The following is a 20407-nucleotide window of genomic DNA, read 5'->3' on the forward strand; positions in this document are numbered from 1 at the left end:
ACTCAATAAATCACCTAAAACTATAAGTTACAGACAAGTTACCAATCAGTATTGAAAACTAAGTTTCCATATTGGGAGTTCCCTAGTCTGATGAAATCACTATTATGACAAATAATGTTCTCCATTACCAAATTGCTTTTATAAGCTGATACTTATTATATAATTAAAGCTATCTTATCAAAATATAAAGCAATTAATTGTATTGATATTAAAAAATGTGGGCAATAGAATTGCAGAGGGCAATCTTAAAGATAATTTTCTACTTTCATAATACTAATTCCAATGTCTTATAATTTCAATTGTTTGTTATATAAATGCTATGCAGTGAATGTTACATTTTATTGTAAAATGTTATCTACAATACAATGCTTACAATAAAAAATGAGATTGTGATGAGGAAATGAGCAGATCATCATTTTGTTTATTGTGATAAAAAAAAAATTTCCTTTCCAGCTCAAAACCTGTGATCAAATGAACCATAATCTCATGATTATGAACAGAAAAAACAGCCATAGAGGAAGAAGTCCCAGTATCATAAATGCTTTCCTTAGGAAAGCACCAATAAAAAATCAGGGTCAGAAAATACAGTGGTATTGATAGAGCTCAATGTATCCAATCCCAAGAGAAGACACCCAATATTAAAGAAAAGTTTGAGTGAAGATAAAAAACTGAAGTTGACATAATCAAGAGCAATATATACTCCCATAAAATGTCTCATGGTTTTTTATGTCAGATAGTACCTGACTGTGAGAGTATTTCTAGAATTGCAATCCACTGGGACACCTACTGGTTGGATTATTTAGGTATGTCCTGAATGAATATCCAACACAGGAGACTGAAAAGCATTCACATAAACTGGAGAACCAAAAGAAAAGTTGTGTTATAAGAGAGTTTAGAGGGGAAAAAATAAAGGAAAAATTGAAGATCAAAAGTGGCAAAGGCTTCAGGGAGGTCAAAAAGGATGCAGATAGGGAAAAAGTATTATATTTGACAATAAAAAATTGTTATAACTTTGGGGAAAGGGGTTTGCATAACCAATTGCTGGAGCTGTATCCAAAGACTTTCCAGCAGGAAAAGACTTCCTGGAATTTATGCTGAAGTGGCATTGGGTTTCAAGAACCAAGGTTCACTTCCTTGCTACTATGAAGCACTGGAGTAAAAAATTTAATAAAATATTGGGCTAGAAAAACTAGATAATGAACGTGCCTTATTTGGAACAAAGTCCCATAAAGAGTCATTTAAGATACTTAAATTAACAGCATAAGAATGTCAAAAATATACAGATAAGTTCATACTACTTGAGTGAAATATGATAGTTTTTCATATGAATCAAAAATGCCTTTTTATTATTGTTTTTAATATTCCTTATCTGTTGTGTTTACCATTTTGCTTTTTTTATTTATGTAAAATTAATTCAAAGAAAAATGAAGAAACTATTGCTAGCTATACAGTCAAGCTGTATAAGTCAGCTTGTATAAGTCAGTGTATATATCTTAGATCAATTTTTACGCTGCCCAGATTTATCAGGAAACTCCTCAAAGTAAATAAATATTTGTTGAATTTTTAAACTGAACTTTGAACTTGATTTTGGCCAAGATATTAACAAAACTTGTGATTCCAATATTTCAGAATGGAAAGGAAATGGAATGTCATTTTCTGATTGAGGTCAAAGATCACATTTCATTTATCTTTGTGTCCCACAAAGAATCTATGATACATATATATTTGCGTATACCCTTATGTGTGTAGACTCATACATGTATGTATGTGTGTATATATACCACACACTGTATTTCACCAGTAAATATTAAGTATGAACTATAGGGAGTATGAGTATATGTGTGAGTGTATGTGTAGTTAATACTTAATAAATATTTACTGAAGAAAGTACCATTTACTATGGTATTAATTAGAAGCACTGAGAAGGAATGAATAGAGTGCTAGGCTTGGAATAAAGAAATCTTGGGTTTAAATTCCACCTCTAATACTTACTAATCCTATAACTTTGTACAAGGGCCTCACCTTTCTATGTCATGATCTACTCCTAAAGAACTTATTCACTTTCTGATAGAAGGACTGAAATCTGCACTGATGGCAAGAGTTCTTTAACTGAGTTTACTAAACTAACAAAATCACAAAAGCTTTAAGTATCCATGCTTTAATTTCAAATGATGTCATTGGAGGCTGCCATATGATCTAACCCCTCTTCCCAAAAACTTTGAAGCAATCCATGACTGTTTTTGAAGGACACTCTTAACTTCTAGCTTGGTCTTTGGTCTCTAGACTCTCAATACACCACCAATAAGAGGTCACACTTATCTGCTTATTCTTTCTTTCCTTTTTTTCTTGATCTTAGAAAATTTTTCTTTTGTTAGACACTATTTCTGATAGAATATCTCACACACAATTCCAACCAGTGCTTTGGCAGCCAATAGAGCCAACTTTCTTCCCCCAAACCATTCATAATCAAGCTTAGTGCAAACCATGAATAAGGACCCAAAGCAAGACTACAGTACTAGTGCTCATTCTTCAGCTCTTTGAGTGACTAAATATTTTCATTCTTTAATGCTTATCTTTTAAAGAAATTACAAAATAGTCCTTGTTTTGCTTTGTTCTATTTTTAATAGGATAGCAAACCGTATTAAAAGTAAGAAGATTCAGGTTCTAGTTTAACTATTGCCTCTAATCTCTCTGGACTTAAATTTCCTTGCCTATAAAACAGGGGAATTTGACCAAATGATCTTAGACTCCCAACTTTATGACTCCATTCCATAATTTAAATTCTGAAATTTTGCTTATATATTTGAAATGCATATGCTATTTTGGTTTCAACCCATAAAGGAGTATTGACTTGGCTAAAGTGAATGAAAAACATTCTGTTTTAATATTCTCCATTTAGTATGGGACCTTAGAGGCTGAATAGTCATTGCTATTACAGAACTGTGGTTAGGCATGTATTACAGGATTTCTGCTACATAAATCTCAAATTCAGCTCCTAGCACTCAGCTCTAATCTTCTAACCTAAGCTAAGCAGACATAGGCTAGATCTATTTGGGAGAACTGGAAGAAGCTGTAATAGCCATTTAAGAATGGGATCCATTCTTAAGGGATTAGAACTTTTTCAAGATGGAAGACTGAATTTCCCAATCACAAGCATAAGACTTATTTATATCTGGTTTATATCTGGTTGTCCCAAAAAGAAAAAAATCAAAAAATACATTTTTATTATATTAGAGCAAAGGGGATGAAAAAATTCTGAGTTTTGCAGCATTTTTCATCATGTCTATACAGAAAATGAAATTTCTAGAGCATGTACACACATTTCACTTTTACACTGTATAAATGACAAACATAAGACTCTTCACACAATGGATATGTAAAAATAAAAATCTTTTTTGTTGCTAAAGTCTATGAGTTTTCTTGGGAAAACTATCATAATATGTAAATTAAAAGGATTAATTCTGTATTATTATAGAAGAAATTACAAAATATAAAAAGTTTATAGAAGAAATTATAAATTATTAAATATACCATTAAATTTACTTAAATTCTCTCTCTTTTTCTGTCTCACACATACACACACACACACACATACACACACACACACACACACACACACACACACACGCAGAGTTTGCAAAATTGAGAAAAACCCCCTTAGTCCCAAAATAGTGTTTAAAGATCTGAAAATGTTACCTTTGTTGAAAAGTAACAAAATAAGGATTTGCTTCTATTTTGTAATTATTGCATAATTGTTTCTTGTCATTTACATGAAGAACAGCATATAATTATTTGCTTTATAAAGTAGCCTATATCAGCAAGTGGAAGCTTAACCAGATGTTGGAGGTAAAAATAAAGTATGTGTTAGTCATGGTCAGGGATGTAGAATCTCAATCTTCTATATTTTTAGCTTCACAGTCTGTATCTGAGATTTCTTTACTGCTGACTTAAGTAGAGACTGGATTTTATAATTACTAAGTACTAAAAGATGTTCTGGAAATGATACCAAGGCTCAACATTTAAAAAAGAATTATCTGTTTTCAAGCTCTATGAAACAAGTTAAGAATTCTCTGCCAAAAAAAAAAAACAAAACAAAAAAAAAAAACAACAGTGAATATAAGATGAAGAGAAAAGGATGGTCTGTCCACATAGGACTTTAAACTATGTTTTGTTTTTTTATATATCAGGGCTAGAGGAGAGAACTTCAGGTAAATGTATAGGACTTGAAAGAAGTCCTATCTCCAAGAAGAGTTAGGAACTCCTTATAATGTTGTAAGCCAGTGAACAGGAAGAAAGCTACTCACTGAAAGGTAAAAGTTTACAGAGATAATCAAAGCGTTTAGTGAAAAGATGAAAAGAACTCTGATTTGTCCTGGAAAACAGGAGATCAGAAACAGATTCAGGATTTGATCTCATCTACATATTCATTTCACAAATACATTACACTCTTACTCCACATTGAACTATAAATCATGATAATTTGAATATCATAAAGTTGAAAATAACAGAGAAAGAGAATTGAATGAAAGAGCTAAAGAAGATAGGAAAGTGAGCAAATAATACTCAGAAATTCAGTTTCACTCAAGACAAAACTGTGATTTGTACCAGTGAGGGAATATCCACACTATGATGGATCATTCATGGATTTATTAGAACACTGAAGTATTCTTGTGGAAAAGACAGAAACACGAGCAGTATGTTTGGGATAACAGCTAGACTTACAAATTCATTAGCATGGGATAATTAAGGAAATGCATGCTATCAATGCTAGGTGATATCTTTTCTGCAATATATAACTTTAGATGCGTAGAACATCAAGACTTTAAGTGACTTGTCTAGGATAACAAAGCAAGGACTTGCCCTTAGATCTTCCTGGACCTCAGATATGGATCTGTATCCATTATGCCCTGGGTGCCTACCTAAGTAACCAAAGGGACAATTAAATGGATCTTGAACTATTAACTGTAGGTTCAAAAAGTAGCCCTCCATTCATCCCAGCAGCTTCTTGACTCATTCTTCCTGATCTGTCTTTACTACAGTGCCAACCATTTGAGATGAATGGCAATCACTAAAAAGAAAATAGAAATTAATACTTCAATGCCAACATAGCAATGATTCTGTAATGGAATACTCCACAAATCTGCCATTGGCCTTGGACTAATTCATATTTTTATCTGCATTTTGGATAAAGGCACAAATAGCATAATTATAAAGTTGGTAGATGGCATGAAGCTGGGAAAATTTTTTAACATAATGGATGATGGAGTCATGATTCAAAAACATTCTGATAGATTGGTGAATTTACTGGGAACAAATGTAAAGCCTAAAGTGTAAGTTCAAGATATCAGCATCATTAATATAAGATAGATCCATGGTTATACAGCAATTTGGTTGAAAAATATCAAGGGGTTTTAGTGGACTGAAAGCTCAGTGTGAGGCAAGGTGTAAGAGGAAAATCCAAAAAGCTGGTGGGATCTTGAGCTGCACTGGGAGATCACAACTTTTAGGATTGGGAAGTGACAGTCCCACTGTACTCTGCCCTCATCAAACCTCAAAGATAGTCTCATGTTTGTTCTAGGCATCATAATTTAAGAATAACCTTGTTAAACTAGCAAAGTTGAAGACAAGGCAACCAGAATTGTGAATAATTTTCATTTGTGTCATATAGAATCATTTGAAGGAACTGTTTTTTGTTTACCATGAGAAGGTATGACTCTGGGAACACAGAGGACATGAGTGTTGACCTCATGTACCTGAAGAATTATGAGGTGGAAAATGGAGCTAGAAAATGCAAAAAAAGTCAATTTATTTTTTACATCATTAAAAAATTTTAAGAGCAGATCTATCCATCAGTAGTATGTCTTTGGCGATAAAGCATTTCCTATACAGGAATTTCAAGCGGAGACTAAGTATCACTTTCAGTGTAGGTGAATTAACATGTTATCAGTTAACACAATATTTGCCAAGTTATCATTAAGGAAAGGTATGTGCATCGGATCCCAATGTATCATATGACCACAAAACCCCACTGAATGAAACTTTTGACAAAAAGCATTGCCCTCTACTTAAAAAAACATATATCTATTTTCTTTTTCTTTAATAGAAGCAATACAAATACCACTGGATCTTGACTGGGCATTAGACTATGGATGCCCACATTTTTATAAGCAATTCTGAATACTCATTATAAATAATTATTACATATAATTATGTAAATGATCATTCATTCTAAATTATTTTATTAGATTATGTCTTTGTTTTCCATGACCAAACAACAGTTTTGTAAAACTTTACCTCACTCTGAAGTTGTGAAACTTCTCTTGCAAATACACTGTCAATTGTGGCTGGCATCTGCTTATACAGAGAATTGGAAAGGTCTGCCTTGATAGTGCCTTTGTACTTTGCCTGGTGAAACAGAATAAAAAAAAACATTTTTGTCTTTTGCCATGGATACAAAAAGAGGATTAAAAGAACCAATCTATGAGAATTGAACTGAAGATCAAAAATTAAAAAAAAAAACTTTTAAGACTTTTATACACTGAAACTTTTAGGAAAGGTACTAAGAGATGGAAAACTGAATTCAAGAGATTGTAGAGACAGCTTTGAATGAAACAAGCAAAGAAGTAAAAATGTTGTTATATCCATTTATTATCTTCATGTTTGAAAAAAGCCAAATTATCTATGTATTTGAAAATTTAAAGATATTTGTACATTTTGGACACTGGTGAAACAAACATCAGAATAATGGGACATGAATTTTTGAGAAAGTCGAAGAAATTAAAGTTCACTAGAAAAAAGCAAAATATAAAGACCAGAATAACTAACTTGTATAATAACTAATAAGTAGCTTTCTTCTATCCACAGCCTTTAAAATACTGCTAATTCTCCACATTGAATGTTTAAATCTACCAAGACAGAATGACACCCACTCACATAATTTCCTCTTGGCAAAAGCAGGTAAAATATAAACCCAACAGATTGCCTACTCCTCTTTTTCTACTCCACAGCAAAATGATTCAGAAGAAAAAAAACAATCCAGATTTTACAAATTTCTCTTAAATAGTTATGACAGAAATTAAATGCAAAGAATAGTGACCTCTTATCCCATTCACTGGAAAAGAACATGGCAGAACAGTTTCATTACAAGTGAGGAACTATTAACTAACCAACAAATACTTATTAATAGAGGCTAGATGACAGTGTATAAAGTGCTAGGATCATGATGATATGAATTTAAATATTGCCTCAGAAATTTGGAAAAGTCATTTAATCTCTCCTTACAAGGACAATGGAAAATCAAGTGAGAAAATATATTTAAAGCCAATCTGAAAGAACAGCATAAATGTTAGATGTTAAGCTGCTAGTGAAATTTGGATTCACTACTTCCATTTTTCACCATATATTCAACCTCAGCTATTCACAATATTCAAATTCTACTTTTTAATCTTCATTGATTTCCTAAAAACAAAATATTTTGGTTTTCAGTTTTATTCTTTAATCTATCTGTAGCAATGTAGCAAATAACACTTGACTAAAATGTCTGTCCCTTGACTTCTTTAACAAATAAATCCCCATGGTTCTCCTATATTTCTGACTTTTTCCTTCTGTCTCCTTTTACTATTCTTAATACTCTGTTAGTTACATGATAATTTGTGAATATATTTAAAATGAATAGCAAGTTGTATATAATAGACTTGCAATTTCATGTGCAATTATCTTTCTTTTTATATTATTTTATAGAAATGTTTTATTCCATAAATTAAAAATGAAACATTTAATTTGATCGTCTTTTTAATTAATTAACATTTATTAAGTTTATACTATGTACATTCCCCAATGCAGTTCACTACATTTTTTTTATTTTTTACACTTTCTATACCCTAAATTCACCTCAAAGACAGTGACTTCTAAATGTAATTCCTTAGACCTGATTTCAATTCAAAATCCAGACCCACATTTGCAACTGTCTTCCATAGGAAGAGGATACAAATTAGAGCAGCTTCCTTAATAACTGCCATGTTAAATTATATAAAACAGGTTAAAAAGAAAAAAAAAGATTATTTCTCCCTCCTCTTAGCCAGATTGGCCAATCATAGACCTAATCCAAGTAATTATTAGTGCAGAAACTTTTAACTATTTCATTTCCCACATTTCCAAAGTTGGTTCACCATTCCTTAAGGGATGTAGTGAGTAGAATTCCAACAGGGAAAGGGAAAGAATGCATTCTTGGTGCATTGAAAAATATGAACAAAGACAGAGAGGTGAATCAGGAAATATTTCGGAGACACATTTTTTCTAGTATCCAATTCAAATGCCAGATCCTCCCTGAAATCTTCTGTTATTAGTACACACTTTCCTCCTAGGACTTTATATCAATTTTTTGGTTTACAACATCATGTAATAGTGTAAGTCATTTTTATGGGTGTCTTATCCTTATACCAGACAATGTCCACAAGGGTATTGGTGCTTAATGAATGAATTTCATTCCTTTCCATACTCTGTAATATGGAATGTTTCAGAGAAACTAGACAATCCCTATTATTTTTCTCCCATCTTCCATTTCCATGTCTTTGCTCATACTTTCCTGCATGCTTAGAATAAAATAGACTCATCTTTGCTGATTTTTCTTTTTTCTTTAGGCCCAATTCCTCAACCACCACCCTCTCCCCCATTCAGGTTAATCTGTCCTTTCTCAAATTTCTCATAGTATTTTTCTTGGAGCTCTCTTTTAAACTTAACATGCTCTTGACTCCTCCACTTCCAAACCCTGCTGACTATATTTCAGTACATGTCACTTCCCCACTATTGAATTGTAAACTTCTTAAGGACAACAAACAATGGCATTTTTTGTCTCTACCTCTCCAGCATAGTACCAAAACAGAGTAGGCTATCCATAACTATTTATAGAATTAAGTTGAAAAATTTATCCCAGAACCTCAACATATATGTATATCTCAACATTATTTTGTCCTTTCCCCTCAGAATTTGAAAGTGTCCCAGAAAATATTTATATAATTTTCTACTATAACTTCTGATAACTACAAGTGGAACATCAATCTAGTCACTAGCCTTTACTGTATTTGCCATTCAACTAGTTCATAATTGTTAGTTATTAGGTTCAATAAATATTTGGATTGACTTTCCTCACATTTAAAAAAAGTTAAAGATAGTTAAGTTTTTATTGATTTGAGAGGATCATATAAAATAACTGTACCAAAATCAATGGATGTGCTTTTTTCAAGCTCATTCACATTGACATTCAATACTTAAAGTCATTTAATGAGCTTGTTAATACAGGAAATAACAGAGTATTCAGAAAGAGCTGTATGCACTCTTTGCAGATGATATGATGGTATACTTAAAGAACCCCAGAGATTCTAATAAAAAGTTATTAGAAATAATTCACAACTTTAGCAAAGTTGCTGGATACAAAATAAATACACATAAATCCTCAGCATTTTTATACATCACCAACAAAATGCAACAGCAAGAAATACAAAGAGAAAGTCCATTCAAAACAAATGTTGAGAGTATAAAATATTTGGGAATCCATCTACCAAAGAAAAGTCAGGAATTATATGAGCAAAATTACAAAACACTTGCCACAAAAATAAAATCAGATTTAAATAATTGGAAAGACATTTAGTGCCAAGCAAATATAATCAAGATGACAATACTTCCCAAACTAATCTATTTATTTAGGGCTATACCAATAAGACTTGCAAGAAACTATTTTAATGATCTAGAAAAAATAACAACAAAATTCATATGGAAGAATAAAAGATCAAAAATTTCAAGGGAATTAATGGAAAAAAAAAGTCAGAAGAAGGTGGTCTAGCTGTACCTGATCTAAAGCTATATTATAAAGCAGCATTCACCAAAACCATTTGGTATTGGCTAAGAAATAGACCAGTTGATCAGTGGAACAGATTAGATACAAAGGACAAAAAAGGGTACATCTATAGCAATCTAGTGTTTGACAAACCCAAAGATACCAACATTTGGGATAAGAATTCATTATTTGGAAAAAACTGTTGGGAAAACTGGAAATTAGTATGGCAGAAATTAGGCATGGACCCACACTTAACACCATATATCAAGATAAGATCAAAATGGGTCTATGATTTAGGACATAAAGAATGAGATCATAAATAGATTAGAGGAACAGAGGATAGTCTACCTCTCAGACCTGTGGAGGAGGAAGGAATTTATGACCAGAGGAGAACTAAAGATCATTATTGATCACAAAATAGAAAATTTTGATTACATCAAATTAAAAAGCTTTTGTACAACAATACTAATACAAACAAGATTAGAAGGGAAGTAACAAACTGGGAAAATATTTTTACAGTTAAAGGTTCTGATAAAGGTCTCATTTCCAAAATATAGAGAGAATTGACCCTAATTTATAAGAAATCAAACCATTCTCCAATTGATAAATGGTCAAAGGATATGAACAGACAATTTTCAGGTGATGAAATTGAAACTATATCCACTCATATGAAAGTGTTCCAAATCACTACTGATCAGAGAAATGCAAATTAAGACAACTCTGAGATACCACTACATACCTGTCAGATTGGCTAAGAGGACAGGAACAAATAATGATGAATGTTGGAGTGGATGTGGGAAAACTGAGACACAATACATTGTTGGTGGAGTTGTGAAAGAATCCAACCATTCTGGAGAGCAATCTGGAATTATGCCCAAAAAGTTATCAAAATGTGCATACCCTTTGATCCAGCAGTGCTATTACTGGGCTTGTATCCTAAAGAAATACTAAAGAAGGGAAAGGGGCCTCTATGTGCCAAAATGTTTGTGGCAGTTCTTTTTGTAGTGTCTAGAAACTGGAAAATGAATGGATGCCCATCAATTGGAGAATGGTTGGGTAAATTATGGTATATGAATGTTATAGAATATTATTTCTCTGTAAGAAATGACCAGCAGGATGAATACAGAGAGGTTTGGAGAGACTTACATCAACTGATGCTGAGTGAAATGAGCAGAACCAAAAGATCCCTATACACTTCAACAACAATACTGTATGAAGATATATTCTGATGGAAGTGGATATCTTCAACATAAAGAAGATCCAAGTCACTTCCAGTTGATCAATGATGTACAGTAACAGCTACACCCAGAGAAAGAACACTGGGAATTGAATGTAAACTTTAGCACTATTGTCTTTCTACCCAGGTTACTTATACCTTCGGAATCCAATTCTTAACATGCAACAAGAAAATTTGCATGGTCATAATTTCAGGAAATTCTTCTACAAAGGTAAGAAAAAACTGGCAAAATTCAAGGCTCAAAAGAAATTAAATGCTCCAGTGGATCTCATTGATGTGGATCCTCTACTTCCCCCCAAAGCTGCTAGTAATACTCTGTACCCTCCCCAATTGAATAGGTCAAAAATCAAAAAAATGTTCATTCATTTTATCCATGGTTTCTCTTCAATCTTTCTTCAAAGAGGATCCACTGTATATGCTGAAGACCATTGCAGACTCACTTCATATTTGAACCCTTCAGGGATTAAAGTTCAGACTCAGCATGTAGTCATCCACAATACCTCACAAAGCAGTCCATTTTTTATTTGCATAACTCCAACAGCTAGGAAGTCCTTTATGACATCAAGTCCACATCTGGCTCTTTGCACATCCAAGTATTACATCTAGTTGTTTTTTTGAAAATACTGAGATTAGTTAGAAGATGTAGTTCAAATTTCAGTTCTTCTACTTACCACTTGTGTAATTTAAGCAAGTCACATCACTGAACCTCAGTTTTTGGATCTACAAAATGACTCGTGCAAAATGTGTGATTCTTCTCATTTAGAGTGATCACATGCAGAATACCACTCATCAAAGAGAGGATTGTTTTTCAGGGCAGGATAGGATCAGTGGATAGCCACTGAATTCCCTTCTGATTCTGTGAATTTTTGCATCACAGTCCCTAAAGGGTTGAAATATTATGAAATAATGAACATGTTCAGTTCATGTTGAAATATTGATAATAAACCATGGATAAAAGTCATGTACAATGAATGAGCATTTGGGGATTCTGACCTACACCATTGGTGGAAAGTACCGAGTATTATGAGTGTTGATTAATGCTTAAGAAGTGCTATGAGATATCCTCAAGGGCAGTATTTAAGGGCTGGAAAGGAAAGTGTACTAATCATGAAGAGAAAGGAGAGAGAAAGAGGGACAGAGACAGATACACAGAGAGGGACAGAGAGAAAAAAACTAAGAAACTGAGAAACAGAGACAGAAAGAGACACAGACAGTGGGAAGGAAGAAAGGAGAGAGGGAGAGGAAGGAGAGAGATAGAGAGAGACCCAGAAAGAGAAGGGAGGAAGGAAGGAGGGAAGGTAAAAAATAGGGAAAGAGGGAGAGGGGGAGGGAGGAAGGAGGAAGGAGGGAAAGAAGGAAGAGGGAGAAAAAGAGAGGAGAGGGAGAGGGAGAGAGGAAGGGGAGGGTGTAGGAAGAGAGAGAAAGATTTAAGAAAGAAACAAATAAACAAAAAAGTTGGATCTCCTGAGTGCTGTATTCATATTCAACAAATATTAAAAGCTCAAGAAGAATTCTTGAAATTCATTGTGTAGGTTCTAAGAAGGATTAGGTAGTACAATGTCTGGAGTACCAAGACTAAGATCAGGAAGACTCAAGTTCAAATCTTAGCTTCGACAACTACTAGCTATGTAATAACTTCCTTAACCTCTTATAGTCTGTTTCCTCATCTGCAAAATGAGGAGGTTAATCTTGGTGGCTCCTAAAGTTCATTACTACTCTAAAATATATGATCCTATATATAAGAATTATTTGGCAAGAGGATATGAATGGATTTTGATCTAATGAATGAATATATTTCTTATAAATCATGTTAAGAAATATTATATATACATATATATGGTCTTAATAATAATAATTAAAATGGAACAGCTAGTGTATTTTTTCATGTCCACTAACGGTTTCTGCTAGTGAGTGACAATATGCAATTATCACTGTAAAGTGATAATAATGATGACTATTTCTCAAAGTACCTTAATAATTAATAATTAAAATAAATTAGCTTCATTTTCACCAACTACATTAATACTACACTTGTTATTTAAAAAATTAAAATTCTCTTAACACATATTTTATATGAATCAAATCCATCCTACAGAACAACAAATTGGTAATTATAATGCACTTGGAAATATAAATTAATAAATAATGAACTTCACATACTTTGGTAATTCAATATAAAATCTCCGAAGAACTATTTAAATTAATATTAACATAGGTTACAAGTCTTTAATAGAAAATTAATCTGATTTTTTTCTGAGTATGCTATCCAACTTCAAAGTGAAACCTACATGCTTATAAGAATGAAACACTTTTATTAATAAAATATTTTATAAGTTTTCATTATCTTACCTCAGAAATAAAAGCGCCTATATGTTTTATGTGATTTAGCAGAGGGGTATCAGGTACAAATGTACACTTGTCTTTTGATTTTTTATACTCTCCTCTATAATGGATCTAAAAAAGAAAGAAAGAAACATGTTTAAACTTAAAGGGAAAAAAACATTATTTTTGTTACATATTTTTCAACAAAACTAGTAGGAAACTTTTTTAAAATTTCCCAAATAGCACTCTCTCCATCACATGCATACAGATGGTTGGAATGCTTATAATCAAGAGCTGGAAAAAAACCTGAGAAATCAAGTGAAAATCCGTCATTATACATGTGAGAACACCAGCTAGTATACCACATTCACCTAGTCAAATATGTAACAAGCCTTGTAGGAAATAATGTAAAATAACAATAATACCTAAGAAGTGGAATTCATTCTAAAGTGTGATAAGAAAACCCTTATGAAATATATGTGTGTTTATAGAGATATTAATTTCATAATTAAATGTTTGTTAAACCCTCAGTATTTGCTTAGGCACAAGGGAATATCTCTGAAGGACAGAGGTAAAGTGGTCCTATGATCTCAGCAATATAAGGAACTCCCTGATAAGAAAATTTCTGTCAGTGGAGGTACATAGCTTCTCTACTGCTTCTCAGAGAGCTGCCTCAAGCACTGATTAGTTAAATAACTTGCCCAGGAAGTGTCAAACTTGAACCCAGACCACCCTGGATCCAAGCTTAGTTCTCTATCCACTATTCTATATTTGCCTCTCATTCATATGGGCTTAGAAAGATTTCAAATGGCTTACCCTCCAGGAACATATAACCTAGCATGGATAAATGAGACATACAAAAAATTATGTTAAACTTTAAAAAAGTTTTAAGTTAAGCTATAATTAAGAACACAGTCAAACAAAATATAGTAAAAAATAATATAGGAGGTATTGTTTCTAGGTAGGGAAAATCAGAGAAGGTTACATGGAAGAAATGAGTTCTAAGATGAGTCTTGAAGGCATGTAAAAATAATGCATAAGGCACAGAGAATGGGAAACAAAGATTCTTTTCCTAACATGCAAAAAGGCATATACATCCATGGAAACAGGAGAAGAGAGGAAAATATCAAGGTATATAAAATATTCCAGTGCTGATAGAATATTTCAATGTACATGAAGGGACCAGTATAAAATAATTCTAGAAAAGTAGGTAGGAATCAGATTTTGGCAGGTTCTGAATGGCAAAGGAGGTTTTTATTATATTTAAGCATGGAAAATCAGTGATAGTTTTAAATCAGGATAATATATATTAGGAATGCCATTTGGTCGGCTGAATGAAGGAACGATTGTGCTTAGATAACAAGAAGCCTGTTTTCTCTAAGGGGCAGCATAATAAGGGATAATATAACACAGTTTTATGCAATATCATACCAAATGCAACAAGACTGGTGCTAGGGAATAAGACTGTTCACTGATTCATAGAATAATCATGTTAGAGAGGCCTTTTGTCTAATGCAGCTGTATTTCAGGGACATGATTTAACCCGTAGTGGAGTCAAATCTGAGTAACAGGGAATTGCGTCCTATCAGACATCTCAACAATGCAACAATTCCTAGAAATAATCAAGTCCATGAACAACTGACATCTAGTACTATCTTAAGTTTCAATGTTTTATTGTCTGAAAAAATCATTAGCACTTGTAAAGTATTTGGAAAACAAATTTCTTTCTCCTCAGATATTAGATATAATTTGGATTTCTGGAAACTGTTAAACTCATCAGTAATTAAAGCAGTGATGATGGTATCATAAACAATATTATTTTGTAATTAAAAAGAGAGAGTTATATAAAGCTCATTATAAAACTAAGTGACAGCAAAATGACCTATGAAAATGATTAGACAAATGTTGGACTCATTTTTAATCTTGTACCACCACCTTTTTCTCATCACTTTCACATTCTTCACTGTAGTGTTATGTGCAATAATGGAGTGGAGGGCTCCTGATAAGCACTGACATAAGCAACTTGTTCAGGACATGAGTACTGGAAAAAGGATTAAATATTTAGCTTCCTTCTTTGTTGAACTGACAAATAGAAAAGACAGGATTCATGCACACCCTCATAGTCTTTCCCTCTTCATCTCTTTCTTTCTTTTCCATTCTTGTTTTATTATGTTTTAGAAGTGGTTTATTTAAAACAAAATTGATATTCCTGTATACATTTTCTTGATTCTGTTCATTTTGCTCTTCATTATTTTGTATGAATCTATCTATGAGATGATATAAAATAAAAATCAATGAGCTCATCATTTATTGTAGCATAGCAGTATTCCATTATTATTATATACCACATATTGTTCAACCATTCCCTAATTGATAGCCATCCCTGAAATTTCCAGGAATATGGACTGTTATAAAGATCCAAATTAAGAACCTATGAAGAAAGACACCATTTGTATGTAGAGAAAGAACTGACAAACAGAATTATGCACAGATAGATATACATATATAGAGAGAGATACACATAACTGTACACTTCCATGTCTAATGACAGCCATTTCAAGAGCAGAGAGGAGGGAGAAAAGGGTGGGTGAAGAAAGTTGTATGATACTTTAATTATATTTTTAAAAGGAATAGAAAGTTAAATATAATAAATTTGCAGTTTTATGTGCAATCATTTTTTATTTTATTTTACTGTTATGGAAATGTTTGTGTTATTTCATGAATTAAAAAGAAAAAAGGGTCTTATCAAAAAGGTTTTCTAATTTTATGGTTCCTACCAAATGTTTCCATTAAAATAACAGCAAAGAAATAATTCCCACTTTTTACATGGATAAAGAATGCCATTAGTTAAGTATTATTTTTATAGAAGGATTACTGGAATTTCCTTTGGCTCAGACTTATATTTCCAAGGAAAGATAATGAAAAGTTAATCTTGAGTAAGGAGAACATTTCATTTCTATAGATGTAGTCAAAGTAATAATAATAGTAATAGTAGCAGCAACAGCAGTAGTAGTAATAGTTGTATGTACATACTACAAATCCCAAAACCATTTCAAGCATACCTTCTTCCCTCTCAAAAGGAAAGGAGATAGCATTGGCATATGGGATGTTCCAGTGCTTTAACCGCTTTTTTTATCTGACTTTTTTAAAAATTGAGTTGACCACTTTTTGACTGAAGCAGTGGAATCAACACCCTCTCAAAAAAAAAGGACAGTCAAATCTATAATTCACTACCAGCTTTAAAAAAAAAAAAAATAATATCATGCAGAAAAATTAAATATATAAAGTATAAATGACAAGAAAATCCAACGAGTATCAAAAGTCAGGCCCAAAATAGAAAGTAGATGGGTAAAGAAGAATATAAGAAGTACATTATAAGAAACCCTAAAGGTAACAAGAAGATTTATAAATATAGCCAAAGTGGAAATGATTAATAAGTCCATTTGACATCAAAATATTCAGTCACAGATGAACATAAAATAATGGCCAAACTTTTTGTCCCAATCTTTGGGGAGGAAGCACTTGGAAAATTTTCATTTTTTTTAGTTTTGAAAAACAATGCAAAAATTATAAAAGTCTGAATAGCAAAAAATGTTCAAGACCACATTTAAAAGCTAAATGTAAATGAACTACCTGGATTTGAGAGAACAAGTTAGAGGATTTATGTACACCCAGTCGCAATACCAATTTCTAGTCCTTTATGTCTTCCTATCCTATGTATAACATACAAGAAGATTTTGAAGACAAAGGAATATGGAACTGTTAGTTCATAGTTGCAGGTCTCTGCCGAATCCATAAAAAGACTTTCAGAATGTCTACTGTAAACTCCAGCATAACAAGGACATCAGATAAACTGGTGAAATTCTATAATAAAGGATAGGATCATTGGACATCTAAGGAACATTAAACATGCTGGGACAAAGACAAAATTATATCTGTAAGATTGAAATCATGCCTGAGCTATGTTCTGCATCCTCTTGAGAGAAATAATAATAAGAACAATGTATTTAATCTCTTCTTCACTTTCAAAAAAGCCTTTGACTCAGTTCCACATTAATTTTTTTTAAAAAACTGAGTCACCCCTTGAGAATAGAAACTGATAAATATAATAAACACAGACACATGGTGAGAAGGAGAATTTTAACTAATTGAACTCTACAATGATGCAAAAAAATCTCTGTTGAAAAGGGACATAAGAAACCATCTAATCTAAAGTGGTTCAATCTTTTTCCAAAAAAAAAAAAGTATTGAGTTTAATTTAGGATAAGACACTATGGTAGAGATAATAAAGGCTACAAGAATTAATGTGATGTATTTCTAGCACAGTATAGTGAAAACGTGTTGATTTGGAATTCAAAGTGCAGCTCTAAAATTTGCTGCTTGTATGAACTTGGGAAGGTAATTTAACATTCTTTGGAGCTCATGTTTTTCATCATGTTCTTCATAAAAGGATTTGTTTAGTCATTTTTGAATCATTTCTTACTCTTCATGACCCCATTTGGGGTTTTCTTGGCAAAGATACTGGAGTGGTTTGCCATTTCCTTCTCCAGCTCATTTTACAAATGAGGAAACTGAGGCAGACAAGGTGAAGTGTTTTGCTTAGAGTCACTTAGCTAATAAGAATCTGCTGCCAGATTTGAATTCCGTCTTCCCAACTCCAGGTGCAGCATTCTATCTACTACACCATCTAGCTGCCCCATAAAATGACTATGACCTTGGAAAACCCTTCCAATACCACAGTTACAATCCTATGGTATTTGTTCATATAAAATATTCCATCCAATAGAGGAGAAAAGATACAGAAAAAATTCTATAATATAAAGTAGAATTTGATGAATGAGAGAGAAGACCAAGCAAAAAGCTCTGGGAAACCTAAACTCGTTCTAGGACCAGCTTTCAGTACCAATTTCATTAATGACTTGGAAGGAGGATAACATAGTGAAATTATCAAGTTAGCAATTGCCACTGAAGTCTTCCAGGCTCTGAAATGTCAATGTGATAGAGATAAACTGCAAGATGATTTTGCAAAGATATGTGAGTGAACAGAAAAGAAAAGTGAGCTACTACGTTGTTAAGTATAAAATAATGTAAAGCATATTTAAAAGAAGATTGATTTTTGAGCTACTACAATTCAGGAAAGAAATCAGGGTCCTTGCCAATAATAACTTGAATATATTAATCAGATTTGTTTCTATATGGGAAAAAAATCTTATTCATCATCAGGAATGGTATTGCCAAAAATAAGTAAATGAATAACATTTTTGCACAGTGTATTAATGCAACCACATCTAGGAAAGTGGGTACAGTACACCAAATGCATGAACAAATGAGAGAATGACTTTCATCTAATATATAATATCTACCATCTGGCATTTGGAAGATTTTTAAAGATTGTGCCTTAAAACCAACTAAATTCTTCTATATTGCTTCTTACCAAACCTCATGGAAGATACAGAGCTTGTCAGCATCTAAAGAAAGGCAAATAAAGTGAAAAATTATAGAAGGGGGGCTTTATCATAGCATACTGAAAATGTTAAGCATACTGCTCAGTCTGAAGACCCAGTAGCTAAGAGAATATCATCAATATCTGGAAAATGATAAAAGGAATGGATAAGGTCAACATCTTATCCATTAAATTCAAAGATGCTAGAATTTATGCAATGTGATAATCAGGATCATGAGGTGTAAAGTGAGAAGGGATCATATGATGATAGTTCTAATAAACTTGAGACCTTATCTAGTTTAACACTTATTTTAGAGGTGAGGAAACTGATTACAAAATTTTCTCATTTATAAAATGGACTCAATGATACATTGGGGCAGCTATTGGTGTCATAATGCACAAAGAACAGAGTCTGGAGTCATGAAGACTCATCTTCCTGAGTTCAAATCCAGTCTCAGACACTTCCTAGCTGGGTGATCCTGGGCAAGTTACTTGATCCCATTTGGCTCCGTTTCCTCATCTATAAGTTGAAATGGAGAAGGAAATGGCAAATCACTCCGGTATCTCTGCTAAGAAAACCCCAAATGGGCCACCAAGAATCAGACAATACTGAAAAAGACTACATAACAGCAAGATGACATATGAGGTCCCTTCCAATTCAAGACCTATGTGTGACCAAGGTCAAACAGGCAGTGTGAGAAAGAGCTGGGACTGAAATCTAAACCCATTATCTTTTTTTAGAAGAAGAAACAAAGACCCAGAATCTTGAAATGACTTGGCCATATCTACACAGGTTTTCAGTAGCAAATCTGAGATTCAAACACAAGTCCTTTGTTTTCCAATCTACTTACAGGTCTCCACTTATCTCTCTCTCCCCTTGAATCTTGGCAGTCTTACCCCATATAAGAGGAAATAAACTTAAGGAAATAATCATGCTAGCAGGTGAAACAGACCAAAAACAAATTCCTTCACAAAAGATTTAGATAAATTTATAGATAGCATCATAAATTTGCAACAAAATACAACAAATAGCATCATGAATTTACAACAAAATTACAATAAATTTACAACAAATTAAAAACTAGAATGTTAGAATGTCAACTCTTAAATGCTGAGGGTGCCATCAGGAAAGACTAACAAGCCCTCCAATATGATAGTCCTTCAGCCCCACTTTCATATGTTGGGTAGCCTAGTCAGGACTTCTTAAACATTTTCCACTTTCAACTTTTTTACACCTGAGAACTTTTTATACAACCCCAGGTATGTATAGGGTATTTCTTGATAATGTCATAATTTCATGACTTTCACATTCAGTTACATGATCCCATATGGAGCAGTTTAAGAAGCTCTGGCCTAGAGCATATCTTACTCAGAGTGCGCACTTTTATGGTTTTAAGGTCATTTTGGTAAAATAATATAGTTTTAGAAGTAAATAGGATATAGTCATTCCCTCAAGTAGATTACATAAATAATCAGAATATTATAACACAAAGTAGGAAAGATCATTTAAAATCTTTCACAATGGAGTACCATCAAGAATTTTTAATAGAGGGTTATACTATCTGAACCAGAA

The 20407-nt window shown here is 32.7% G+C and overlaps 1 protein-coding gene across 5 annotated transcripts in view; it reads right to left on the reverse strand.

Moving 5' to 3' along the window:
- The window catches only part of NEBL (nebulette), a 464176-nt gene that overhangs the window by 129613 nt on the left and 314156 nt on the right, over nucleotides 1-20407 (reverse strand). For 3 of the 5 annotated variants that reach the window (XM_074266879.1, XM_074266877.1, XM_074266880.1), the window contains 2 exons: nucleotides 13419-13523; nucleotides 6295-6405 (listed from right to left, as the gene is read on the reverse strand). The exons of the other annotated variants lie outside the window; for them this stretch is intronic. In XM_074266879.1, the coding sequence (XP_074122980.1) occupies nucleotides 6295-6405; nucleotides 13419-13523 (216 nt within the window). The remainder of the gene's footprint in view (nucleotides 1-6294; nucleotides 6406-13418; nucleotides 13524-20407) is intronic. 5 annotated transcript variants of the gene reach the window in all.

This window comes from Sminthopsis crassicaudata, chromosome 5, assembly GCF_048593235.1.
Source record: "Sminthopsis crassicaudata isolate SCR6 chromosome 5, ASM4859323v1, whole genome shotgun sequence".
Classification (NCBI taxonomy): domain Eukaryota; kingdom Metazoa; phylum Chordata; class Mammalia; order Dasyuromorphia; family Dasyuridae; genus Sminthopsis; species Sminthopsis crassicaudata.